The sequence below is a fragment of the Calcarisporiella thermophila genome (genome assembly GCF_041956535.1).
Source record: "Calcarisporiella thermophila strain CBS 279.70 unplaced genomic scaffold VTP21scaffold_18, whole genome shotgun sequence".
Lineage (NCBI taxonomy): Eukaryota > Fungi > Calcarisporiellomycota > Calcarisporiellomycetes > Calcarisporiellales > Calcarisporiellaceae > Calcarisporiella > Calcarisporiella thermophila.
The window spans coordinates 52,507-65,620 of NW_027192208.1; the positions used below are offsets into that span (position 1 = coordinate 52,507).

General features: G+C 40.2%; 4 protein-coding genes across 4 annotated transcripts; 2 read left to right on the plus strand and 2 right to left on the minus strand.

Moving 5' to 3' along the window:
* Positions 1-1,247: 1,247 nt before the first annotated feature.
* On the plus strand, positions 1,248-2,255 carry VTP21DRAFT_3534 (uncharacterized protein; the record flags this gene model as incomplete). Its single annotated transcript, XM_069393847.1, has 5 exons — positions 1,248-1,431; positions 1,496-1,812; positions 1,876-1,989; positions 2,058-2,159; positions 2,247-2,255. The coding sequence occupies 5 exons, from the start codon at positions 1,248-1,250 to the stop codon at positions 2,253-2,255; spliced, it is 726 nt and encodes a 241-aa protein (XP_069248972.1).
* Positions 2,256-3,416: 1,161 nt separating this feature from the next.
* VTP21DRAFT_3535 (uncharacterized protein) lies at positions 3,417-4,760 on the minus strand (the record flags this gene model as incomplete). The annotated part of the gene is made up of 5 exons (XM_069393848.1): positions 3,417-3,845; positions 3,941-4,195; positions 4,256-4,416; positions 4,519-4,559; positions 4,630-4,760. 5 exons carry the CDS (start codon positions 4,758-4,760, stop codon positions 3,417-3,419), a joined length of 1,017 nt encoding a protein of 338 aa, XP_069248973.1.
* Positions 4,761-5,824: 1,064 nt separating this feature from the next.
* On the minus strand, positions 5,825-10,037 carry VTP21DRAFT_3536 (uncharacterized protein; the record flags this gene model as incomplete). Its single annotated transcript, XM_069393849.1, has 15 exons — positions 5,825-6,393; positions 6,458-7,223; positions 7,294-7,507; positions 7,591-7,742; positions 7,805-7,903; positions 7,970-8,078; positions 8,138-8,334; positions 8,392-8,477; positions 8,539-8,701; positions 8,771-8,860; positions 8,946-9,058; positions 9,129-9,347; positions 9,417-9,633; positions 9,707-9,754; positions 9,819-10,037. The coding sequence occupies 15 exons, from the start codon at positions 10,035-10,037 to the stop codon at positions 5,825-5,827; spliced, it is 3,261 nt and encodes a 1,086-aa protein (XP_069248974.1).
* Positions 10,038-10,968: 931 nt separating this feature from the next.
* Positions 10,969-13,111, plus strand: VTP21DRAFT_3537 (uncharacterized protein; the record flags this gene model as incomplete). The annotated part of the gene is made up of 9 exons (XM_069393850.1): positions 10,969-11,089; positions 11,171-11,313; positions 11,379-11,941; positions 12,013-12,286; positions 12,361-12,395; positions 12,455-12,606; positions 12,676-12,837; positions 12,890-12,975; positions 13,043-13,111. The coding sequence occupies 9 exons, from the start codon at positions 10,969-10,971 to the stop codon at positions 13,109-13,111; spliced, it is 1,605 nt and encodes a 534-aa protein (XP_069248975.1).
* Positions 13,112-13,114: the final 3 nt, after the last annotated feature.

A 13,114-nucleotide genomic window follows, 5' to 3' on the forward strand; every position in this document is an offset into this window, starting at 1 on the left:
AGTGACCAAGAACTATTACCATTGGACTAAAGGCACTCGCTTTTCCTTTCAGATGCAGGCTACAAATTCTAATTTTCTATCGCAAGTATCATCAAGCGATTTGGAAGCATTCTTGAATATAAAAGTGGCATATTAATCCAGATTGATAGTGATTCTGCATTCATATCGAATTTTTAGAATAGAGACTTGATACAATTTCCTTGTGTTCACAATCAATCTTGATTAATACTATAGCAATTCTTGTTACTAGGACCAGTACATACCTTGGAAATTATATCTACCATGAAATCTTGGCCTTTTGTGCTATTACCCGAAACTATATCAGCTATGAAGCCAATGTTCAAAACTTAACTGAATTTCATTTGGATGTGTATTTAGTTTATCCACACAAAGTCAATTCATGCGGAATAGGAATCAATGAACTCATTTTTTCACACTTTCATTTTAAGTAATACAAGATGGATTATTCAGACCGCCTTCAGGACAATGTTTAGGATCATGCCATAGCCTCGGCAAGAATTATAGAGTGATATCCTGAGCCCAATTTCTTTTCTTGCCACTTAATCTCTCAAATGTCCTAATCCAAAAGTTATATTTGCCATTTACACTATCCCAAATGTACTCAGCTCAATAACATATTCCTTTTTGCCAGCCAGAATTATAGCTGAATGGAATATTAGAGATAGAAGACAAATGCTATTATGTATATTAAATTGGATCCTTCTGATATATTCTGAAATCAACACTGCGCTTTTGCCACTGAAATACGAACTTTTGCGATGGTTTATGATTCTTACACACCCTTGTATAAAAGAAGATCGTCTAAAACTGAGCCATAACATGGATTTCAACTTGTTGACAAGGATCTTGTACACATAGTATATGAGACCACTCTATTACCTTATGGTTATTATTTATATCTGAGGTTTATAATGCTCTATCTACCAGATTTTTGCTTATGTTGGTGGCATGTGCTTACAACACTGGCAATATTATCTACATTCTCCAGTAGCTCCTTCTTCTTTGCTACTGCTCAGTCAAATCTAAATGGCTCGACCTTCAGTTTTTCTCCAGCCAATTCGCTTGCGCAAGGATTGCTCTCCATCCCAGAATCTCCAGACCCTTATACACTCAATAGACAACAAGTCGAAGTGCTACGTACTTACACCAAAATGGCATTCAATGCGGGCTGTCCTTTCAAATCAAGTGCTTATGATTGCAAAGCCTATTGTAACGAATTTCCCAACATGAAAGACGTTTCTTACTACTACGACAACATTTCTGCCGAGGGAGGATATGTAGCAATAGACGATGTTCGAAAGGTGGTAGTGGTTGCTTTTTCATGGTTGATGTGGCCACAGAATATTGCGGAACTTATGGTTGCCCCTCACATGAACTATCCGAAAGTGCCTGGCGCAAAAGTTCACTCGGGTATATTCATACATTTGAAAAACATTAACGCGGAGGAAAACTAATTCAAATGCATTTTTGATAGGCGCTTACATGCTATATAGGAGAATACGCGACAAATTCATTAGTATGATAATGGACAAAACCCGCCGTTATCCTGCCTATGATTTGGAGGTTATTGGTTGGAGCCTTGGAGGAATGATGGCTTGTTATATGGCTGCGGATCTCTATGACAATAATATTATTCATCCCAAAAAACTCTATTTGATTACACTCGGTCCTCCTGCCCCAGGGAATATCCGCTTTGCTGACTACTACAGCAACGCTGGCTTTCTAATAAAGTCTCTAGTGAATGCTAATGACTTTTGGTATCATCTATTTAGCCTGCGAAATGGCCGCAAGGTTAGGATGCTTATATCATAATTAAGTAAAAAGTCTTATACTAAATTAGAATTGATCGGATAGCATTTTTCACCTGCGATATACACCGATAAAACGGGCATCACTATTCAGTGTAAAGATTCAGGCGATCCCCGATGCTCTGGCACGCTTCCTCCATTCAGAGGTGATCCCGAGGACGTATGCATGTCAATTTCACAACGTCATTGGACCAAAGAGTTGCTAACCGGGATACTTTATTCTTTTAGCATATGACCTACTATGGGCTTGAGGGCACCAAAGACACTTGTGCAGGAATCTGGATGGATAAATTATTAATGGCTCTAGATAATCTTTGGGCACCAATCTTGGTTTTTTTGTATTCTGTTCAATTATTATAGTGTCTACCTGTTGAACGCTCTGGTGTTTCTGAATACTCACAATATCATCTAATATAGAACTGCTAATAGCAATCACCTTTTCTCTTCTACCTATTCACTGCAAACGATTAATAGAATAAGATAGTACTAGACAGAGGACTATCCAAACATTAGATAAGGGGCATAATTAACGCTATCCGAAGCAAATTCAAGGGTTTACTTAAACAAATGCCATTTAGATAAAATTCCGATTAAATTTTAAGTGGGTTTAAGGCGAAACCCCCCCTCTATATGTGATGTCAAGTACAAGAGATTTAATAAAACGGATCACGAATGGAATAGCGATATCGGTTCCCGAGTGAAAAAAAAAACAGCGTTTTGTTTATCCGCAATACGTAAGGCACGTATCCTTTTCAGATTTACCGCATGATTTAATCCGCTAATGCCTCATCGCGATACCTATAACTATCCAATTCAATGAGTGTAAAAAAAAAAAAAGGAATCAGAAGTTCACCCGATCCAATCTACCGCTCAAGTGAAAGCTGCGTTCGTTTCTCTTTCTCCGGAGTCGCTCCAAATGCTTTTTGCAGTTGCAATATAGATTGGAGAGATGTCGCGGCTCTTTGAACATTTTACAATGGTCTGGGTTTAGGCAATATGCTTAATGAAAATCCTTCGATATAATCAGTCAGAGAATGTAAAGTTTGAAGAATGGCCAGACGTTCTAAAGAAGCTTTCAATTTTTGAATTATCCACCTTTCTGCAGTATTGTTTGTTTGGCAGAAGACTGATGGAACTAAAATTTTGTATTTCCCTTCTGCTCTCAATAAATCTATAGCTGTCACTTCAGGACCATCTGAGAGTGCTTTGCTATACGAGATTCAACTTATCTCGTGTATTTCTAAACTCTTTCATATCCTATTTCACATTCTAAAAATAAAAATTTCTTTAAATAAAGAAAAGAAAAAAGAAAACAAGTAAACTAATATACCCACATACACACAGAAAACACAGAACAAAAGGATAAAGAAAAGAAGTATACAAATATTAAAACATACAACAGGAAATATTAAAAAAGGAGAGAAGAGAGGAACCTTTCAAAATAAAAAAAAGTTGAAAAAAATTGTAAAAAAGACAGGAAAAAAAATACAAACAAGACCAGAGAGAGAATGTACAAGCAAGAGGATGAAGAGAAAGAGTATTAAAAAAAGAGAGATTAATTAAAACAAAATCTTGTCAAAATATAACTTAACCTGATGGCCGAGGAAGCGAGGAGGGGGGCGGATAGGTGAACCCTTCAATTTTACCCTCGCCCAGTGTATTCGCAGAAGAATACCCACCCTCGGCTCGCCATGCACCACCGGCACCGACTGCCGCGCCTGCCGGTAAAGGCGGATAACGGTAATACATAGCAGCAGCCGATGGATCCATTACCGGTCGCCCGTAGCTATCAGTGTATGCGGCATAGGCCGTCGGTGGGGGGAAATTTTCGCCGCCTGCACGCATATAGGCACCAGCAGGGTAGCGCATTTCAGTTGCAGGGGGAAGAGGGTAGAGAGTCGCCGTGGAAGGCGGGTAAATTCTTCCCGTCGGTGGGTAATACATTGCGGGCATCATCATATTGGGTGGCATTGGGCGCCTACTCTTGTGCTTTGGCATCGCTCTCTTAACTTCGACCTGCAATATACAAAAAATTCAAGCAGCGAATTAAGGTTAGTGAATACGTCCTTGTTCTTTCATTTGAAATTTATAGCCACTAAACAAATACGTACTCGTTTGTCGTGTAGCTCCAAATCGGTTCTGCGGAGCACCTCTTCTACACTCTGGCCAGACTCGAATACTACGAATCCAAATCCACGGGACTTACCGCTCTGCCTTGATGTCATCAGGGTAGCATCAAGAACATTTCCAAAACGTGAGAAATAGTCGCGGAACTCCTCCTCTGATACAGTAGGGGCCACACCGCCAACGAAGATTTTTTCCGTGCGATCCTGCTCTTCGCGAGGTATAGCACGCTTTGGATCCACCTAGTAATCATAGATTGTAAGCAACCATTCAGCTGATAGGTATCGCAGGAACCGTCAAACCTTCTTGCCATCAAGGACATGCTCCTGCTGTAATACGATCTCCAACACTTCAGGATCTGCAAATGTCACAAAGCCAAACCCGCGGGAACGTCCGGCCGAATCATGCATAACAACACAATCTTTCACCTGTCCAAACTTTGAAAAGTACTCTGCCAAGCTTTCTACAAGCCATAAAAAGGATAACAATCAAAACAATAGTAAAATAAGAGACAATTAATTGACATAAGCAATGAAAAATCTATTGAAAGGCATTAAATTCTCACCATTCGTGCTCTCCCAGCTCAGCCCTCCAATGAATAGCTTCCTGTAATGGGTGATTCGGTGAAAATAAGCAAGAAGCATTTCCCAAGATTAAAATCAATGTGCGAAATTACCCAACTTCATGCCGTACCCTTCGATCATCGCTTGATTGGGGCGGTGGCGACGGTGAGGTTCTTGGCACAGACGGTTTATGGGTCGAGTTTGATTGTGGTGAGGGTGGATCGGAGTGTGTTTGATCGACCATTGGGAGGCGGATTAAATTACAAAGAGAGTATAAAAATAGAAGGAGAGAATAAAAACTCTATGTAAAAGTGACGGTGAAAAAGCCAAGTCCTGCAACGAAGAGAGAATTGCAAAACAATGTTAATGACAAGGAGTCACAAGAAATAGCGGATGAATGATCTCAAATATTGGCGGGCTGCCGATGTATTTCAAATATGTTTCCAGCTGTCAGGCAAAAGAATGAGGGCAATCAGGGAGAAATGGGAAAATAGAAAAAAAAGAAAATAAAAAGAGGAGGGTGAAAGTTGAGCACCACGTCAATTGCCTTCTAGTTGATCGCCCTCAACACATCAAATAAATTTTTTGTGTCATGGGGTGCGATCCAAGAAAGGAATATTGCGGTGTCCTCATTAGCAAGAAATTAAAAGAGCAAAGGAACGGATCTGCCTGTATCAAAAAGTCTCAAAGCAGTCCTTGCTCAATTCCCCAACATTGCAATCAAATTTGCGGTTGCGCTTGAGGCCTACTACGGTATCTCTGCTTGTCCCCTTATGAACAGCAGCCGCAAAGAGCCCCTCCTACCCTCCCTCCCGCTCCTCTACTCAATTTCACGTGATTGCTTAGAATCCTATATATAGAATGCAGATGGAAGACAATGGTTTCTGTGAGTTGAAAGCTCACCATGCAAGGAAGTTGAATACTCTAAATCAATGTTTATTAGAAAGAGTGAAAAAGGAACCCCAACCCAGCACAAGATTGAATTTATCTAAATCGAACAAGCTCACAAAATTCAGTTACGTTATTTCTTATTGCTTTATATCAAGAAAGCTGGAAAACAATTGAAATCACAAATACCCCCCCACTCCCAAACCCAAAACTGAATGAAACGGTAGAAAAAAAGTACATCAAGAAAAAAAGTTCAATTCAATGTTATGTTTATTTGTTTTTTTTTCCGTTTTTTTATATTTTCAAACCATTTCCTTCTCACTCTTTCCTTGCACTTCTATTACCGAAAACTACGAAATATTATACTAGTAAAGAAATGTTTGCGCAGATGGAAGTTAGCTACCATCGCAAGACCCGTTATTAAAGTGTGGCAAGGGACGGCGGCGGGATAGGGCGCAAGGGTACGGCCGCGCGGGAAAGCTCCATGCCCGCTTTGAACGCGTGCATATCGGTGACAATAACATTGCCATTGAGGGCCTCGCCGTTGACCACGTGTGATCCAGGTGGTACTGGCGATGGCGCCAAACGGCCATCGGCATTTAGCTTAGTCGCTTTACAAGGAGTAAGGGAGAGCGCTTCTGCGCATGCACGCATCATCTCTTCTACCTCTTCCTCCTCCGCCTTAGTCTCGTCTATCAAAAGTTGTCGAAGGGCTTGCTCTAGCTCGCCATCTCTACTCGCCTCAATCGCACGCTCCAGATCTTCCTGCTTGATCGCAACCCCTCGAGTCGAAAGACACATTCGTAGGCTCTCGAGATGCTCTGGCGTGGGGCTCCGGCGGGCAGCCGGAGGAGACCGAATGGCCTTGTGCGAGCGGATATGCACAGAGAGTTTCTTGCGCACGGGCGAGGAAGGATGGATGTGCTTGTCATAAAATTGTAAAAGATCTTCTTTCTCAATACGCTTCAGCTCGTTGACATCGACTTCCGCTAGATGATTAAGCATGGTTAGTATGGTGGCTGGTCTGCATAAAGGATTATATTGCCCACTTACCCTGGTCAAAGTCATAGAGCCCGGAATGCACAATCACCCAGTATCGGTGGGTTTCTTGTTGCAAGTTCTTATCCTTCTCCAGCTTCTTTGCAATCAGGGAATTAACCTGTGCCTTAAACTCCGCCTCTGTCAAGCTTTCAATAATACTTCGCAACTGGGCAAGGAAGGCCTCGATGCGCTCCTCAAGATGCTGTGTATCACGCTCGCTCTGAACGATAATTCGAAATCCCAGTATTCCAGGATGCTTACGGACACCGCTCCAGACGAAGTAGCCCAACTGCTCTTTTGTTCGCAGCTGGTTGAAGCAAGGCTCCTGAGCGATCTGTGAAAGTAGGCTGAGTCGTGCACGTAAAGGTACTTCTGTGACATCTCCGACCTGGCAGTAGAATTCCACTGCAGAGTTCAAATTCTCGACACTCGTCAACTCGCGTTGATACACAAATTTACCCCCTTGTTTCGGTAATAGCAGACTACGCGGTCCTATCAATTGGCTTGGCAGTAGTGGGCGGGGATCTATAATATTTTCTACAATCTCCATCATTCGTAATGCCTCCTCGCGGAAAATATTCCCGTGCATCACTGATTCAAAATGCATATGCGAGAAGATGAACGGGATAAAGTTCTGGACCTCTTCCGCAGTAATCTTTTCGAGCTCAAGCAACTTTTCTTCTTGCGTCCAGCTACGCTCGTGCAAAATATAGGACAGATAAAAGAGAGCGTGCTGATAGGGTTGGTCAAGGGCGAAATTCTTGTAATGCCGTCGTAGCTAAAAGGAAGCAAACAAAACAAAATCAAATTTTAGGCTGTAGATCGGATGAAAATCACCTAGCTCATACCTGATCTTTGATAAATGTGAATCGGCTCATATCTACAGTGAAATTCTTCATTCGATGCACTACCTTTTCGAGTAGAACGGGCATCTTGTCGTTGTACCCCTCCATCAAGAATAGCATGCCTTCTGTCTGGTTCTCGAATGAGTAACTTAATCCAGCTACATCTGCATCATAGGCGTATTCGTTAAGAGAGTCTTGGAGCAAGTCCATAAACAAGCTATCGGAATAGAAGTTGAGGGTCAGATAAGAGGTCCAGTATGGCAATTAACAAAAATATCCGCAATAAGGAAAAATAGTTACGAGGTCTTCACATAATTTCCAGGCGTCGTATGTGTGAAGGGGTTGCGGAAGAGAATCCACACATTTGCACGGGGAACCCAAAATGTATCGTCCTTTTTATGCCATAGCCGAGTGATACGCGTATTTTTGATTAGCGTTGGCTCTTTTGCTGGCTAAATTATTGAAGAAAAAAATTAGCTTCAACGCTTATTCCAGGAAATGCAACATCATTTACCATTTCTATAGGAACTTTGTGAGTCTCAAAGTTTTTAGGTATGAAGTCATTTGCCCCAGGGAGCTCGAGATCCGGATTTTCTTTTGTTCTCGAAATTGTCTACCAACCAATAAATAAGATATCAATTTGCCTACTATGCCACAAATATAGGTAGTAATTTCTCACCTTCATCAAATTCTCTGAAAGTTTCTCAACATGGTATTCGGTTCCATACCAACGTTCTTGCTTATTTAACTCCACAGGTAGGTCGAATTTTTGACTAATCAAAAACGCCCTATATAGAAGATTGTTTGAGATACTCTGCTCTCGCTTGAACAATTAAATCTTAAATACCTGAATGCATCTGGCCGAAGGTAATTGAGCCCTTCCCGTCGAATGCAGTCAGGATCCCATTCACGTATGAGGGATGACCCGGAAAGTATCCATTCGGGGGGATAAGGGCGTTGCATTAGCCCCGCAACATGAGTAGTGTAATACAGTGGCTTAGATTTTTCACTAAACCGGAATGATGTGGAGGCAAGGGATTGCACCTAATACATCGACAATGAATAGAGAAAAAAACGCGAAAAATCCATTTAAAATATTACCTCTCGGAATATCGACTCCTGAATCCCATCTTTCTTTAATAGCTCGATGTATTGGAATACAATCTCTATAACTTCCTCGTAGTGCTCTAGAATTTAATAGGCATTTTAGCTATTGTATTTACTAACAATAAAAAGAGTGGAAATTACTTAGCCCATTCTCAGTCAGATCTACCCAAATTTTAAAGAATTCGAATCCTGCAGAATGATTTGACCCTGCGGAGAGGAAGTTTGCCCACCCTTTTTTCTTTAGGAGCGAAAGGATGGAACCTTTGCCCTCATGTCCTATTAGGTGCGATAGGTATCGGCCCGGCTATAGTCAGACAATAAAAGGCAGTGTTAGAAGCGAAGCGAGTTTATATTTGAATAGAATAATATCTACCCTAACGCGGAATAGTCGATGCTGATCGGAAAACGGGAAAGTAAGCTCCAAACCACGCACGTCCTTCACGGATTTTACAAATACCAATGTCTATGTGAAATAATAGCACGGATTTAAATGTCTTTTCTAGCATGCCTGTATAATACCAATTTTGGTTTGGCAGCATAGCACTTACCCCCAGTTCATTCGGCGTCAATGGATTATTTTCGAATCGTGGAGGTTCAATGTTTGTGTTGCGCACTTCAGAGAATTTCTCAACAGTCCATTTCGTAAGTTGATCGAGTGAATCTAGAAATTCAAGTTTGCATTTCTTAAGTTAAAATAATCCAGTGGCAAGCATAAAACTACTTATTCTTACCTCTTCCTAAAATGCACAGCTTCATTACATTGGCACTGTAGTAGCGATCATAGAATTTAAGCAATTCTGCACGCACGTCGATTCCTTTTCTTGTGGGCTCATTAAGCAGAGTCTCTAACGATCCCGTACCAAATTGATGGTAGGGGTTGGATGGGTCAGATAATGTCTTCTCAAGCTGAAATAGTCGCCAGTCATCAGACTGGAGATTCTTTTTATGCTCTATAAAAACGTTTTTCATTGAGCTTTACGTGATCACCTTCAAAATGGCTTTAACATAGACTCAATTACCAGAATCAACCGCCTTTAACTCTCGTTCAGTACAACTCTCATTGAACAATGGTCGTACAAAAAACTGGGCGAATCGATCAAGTGCACCCTCGAGATAATCATGCGCTACTTCGAAGTGATAATTTGTGTTGACGTAGGAAGTAAAGGCATTAGCCTGACCAGAGTGCTTGGAAAGATACTGGCTATACTCGTTTTCTTTGGGATACTTCTCAGTTCCCTATAAAATACACATTGCACACTGTTAGTCCATGCAATGGACAGAGCGAAAAATAGGGCCAAGCGAGACTAACCATGAATAGAAGATGTTCGCAAAAATGGGCCAAGCCTTGTAAATCTTCCTATTGCAGTTTAAAATATATTCAAGTAACTCTTAAGCGAATATTTTAATATAAGTATTATTACCGGATCACTCATATTCCCAACATTAACGTCTAATGCTGCGCTTGCCTTGTCCGTGTTTGGATCATGCACGAGAAGAGCCTCTAGGCAATTGTGCAGCCGCACAAGACGATATTCACGATCGTCATTTTCCGATTTCTCAAGGGGTAGTGTAAACACATAGTGGCTTCCATCGTTGGAGAGTGCCCATCGGTTGTTGTCTTCAAGATGAGTAGACGGCATGATCACTTGATTTATATATACTTTTCTTTGGTGCCCAAGAAATTTGATCAGCAAAGGATAATTATAAGCTAATTCAAGAGAGAAAAGTGTGAAAAGATCTTGAGTAGTGAGAAATAAAATCTGCCTGCTAAATTAACGCACCTCTTATTTCAGAATCAGAGAACTTGCATAGACCCGATTAAAAACAAGCAAGAAGAAGGATTTGTCACTACAATAAGATCAGGTTATTTTTCTACAGGAATAAGATGGGGACCCAAATTAGTATTGATGCTCTCAGAACATTGAATAACACAAACAGAAAATTCATACCTAAATGAATTAATCAAAAAATGGAGCAAGTGAAATAAAAATCTAAGTTAAAAAAAAATGAGAGATGGCAAAGAGAAATTAGAAATGTTATCTTATTCAAGAAGAGAAGAAAATAAATAAAGTTCGACAAAATAAAGGTATATTGATATGCCGATAAAAAGTATTTATAGAAGATTCAAGTACAAAATCCAGAGGAAAGCATTTTTTTCTCGAAACCAAAAGATCAACAAGATAATTGATTGCAATGTTACCTTTAAAAATTATTTATGCGTAATTTCAATGTACATGAAGCGAGCTGAGGAGGAAAGAGAAACGAAAGGACCCCCGAATATTCCACTAGCTCAAGTCTGGAGAAGCGCGTTTGAGATCAATCAGCTAAGCCGCTAATTAATCCGAATCTTCGAGTATGGAAAACGCGTCTTATATTGTGTGGTTTTAACCTATTGAGAAACCCATATTATATCCTTGCACTTTTACTAACCATTTTTTTTATCCTCATTTCTCAGGCGTGATTAGTCTTAAATCAGATTCGAAGCAGCAATTTTTATGGCTTCCCCCCTCCACCTTCATTTAATTTTTTCATTTGCAATTTAAACCATCGTCATTCAAATTATTTGTCACCATGCCTGTCATGACTCGTAATATGCACCGCCAAAAGGAGAAGCGAAAAGGCCGAAGGCGTCGATCCAACTCTTCATCTTCTTCTGACGTGCTGGGAGTCGAGACAGATCTGGCTTCCATTGGTAAAATATTCACTCTATTTGATGATTCATCGAATATTATATCTTTAAATTTTTATTTTCTTAATCCTTTATACCATACAGTACTTGACGATGATCCGTTAGATCAGAATCCTCAACTGTTACTACGCTTTCCGAAGATCCGATTGTTAAAGTTATGTATGGAAAGGAACTTGGATGTAGAAGGAAAAACGAAACCAGAACTTGTTGAGAGCTTGATGCAATGGGTATATATAGGGCTATTTTAATATGATATATTATTATAGATCATTACATGTTTTTTGATTAATAGAAAACATTACAAGACCGTCCAAAGCGTACCGCTGCGATTAAAGCCGAAGCTCGACTTCTCCGAAACACTCAATTGCAAAAACCTTTGCATAATATAGCCAAAGATGGCAAAGCAAACTTGGGAGGAATTGATTTAGAATTGAGAAGAAGGCAACAAGCCAAACGAGTAGAAGTTGTGATTGAGCGCCAATCTCTTGGATTCAATAAGAACAAGAAAGAGTCGAGAAACACACGAGTCGAAGATGAAGAAGAGGAGATTATTGAGGGCGAAAAAGAAAATGAAATAAATCACGTAGTAGAGCCGAATGAGAAAAGAGAAAAGGAGAAAGACAAGGGCAGAAGAAGGGAGCGAAGAGAGAAAGAGAGAGATAAAAAAGAGAAGCAGTACAAGCCCACAAAAGATTTAGAAAGAGATAGCAGAGTTCCTGTCCCACCGTCACCTTCGCAAACAACTACGTTGAGTGCTCCTAATGACCAACGTGTACCCGACTTAGATGCTTTGGATCTGGCGGATTTTCGGATCCCTTTTGATGCAATTGTTAAAGGACCAAAAATTGGTAGCGGGTAAAATTTTATACATTATTTTCATAATTTACCAAGTCCAGTATTTATGTTGAAATATTTTTTGATTACAGTGCTTTTAAAGATGTCTATAGCGGAACTTTCCAAGGCACCCCTGTGGCTATTGGAGAACTTCGTATCTCAAACCTAACCGACCATGATATCAAAGAACTGGAAGTACTGCGCATGCTTCGCCACGATAATATAGTAAGATTTATTGGAGTTGCCACTCCCTCATTCGACCCTCTTTCCACGAGAATACCACCGATTTGTATAATAACGGAGTTGGCGGATGGAGACTTATTCGATTGGATAAGACAAAAGGATCCTCCTGAATTTGATAAAATGGTGAGTGTTTAACTTGATATTGCTAGAATACAAACGCTGTAATATTTCTCAAACTACACTTTATATATTATTAGCTGGAGCTTATATATGACATTGCGTCTGGAGTGAAGTAAGAACAATTGCCATTTATATCGTTATCGGAGCGCCATAATTTATTTCTTTCTATAGCTATCTGCACACAAGAAGACCCGCTATTATCCACCGTGATTTGAAGAGTATCAATATCCTGATAAAAGAAAATCATGCAAAAATCAACGACTTTGGACTGGCACGTATCAAGCATACACGTGCGAGTGTGATGCACTCAATAGTTGGCACAGGTAATGTTTCTTCGCTAAGTATGAGTATATGATTTTGTACTAAATTGCTTGACTTTTTGTACTAAATAGCAAATTGGCAAGCTCCCGAATTTTGGACAGCTTCACCTGTCTATAATGAAAAAGTGGATGTCTACAGCTGTGCTCTTATTTTCTGGGAAATTTTGACGTGGATATGGCCCGAACGTAGATATCCTTTTGAAGGGTTGAACAATTTTCAAATATATGAAAACGGTAAATACAACTATGATTTGATCTTGAATGGTATCCTAATCCTTTTTTCTAGTTGGAAGAAAAAAACAAAGGCCACCAACGGTAGGACTAAGAAAGAATTATCCCCATGCCCTCATATCCCTCGTTGAGCAGATGTGGGTGAGTAGTATACCAGTGGCTTAAAAATATTATAAAAATAATGATTGCTGACTTTCCTCCATTATAGGACCACAATCCAGCAGCACGCCCATCAATGGCAAAAGTTGTTGAAGAGTTACAACAATTTTTACCATAGTTA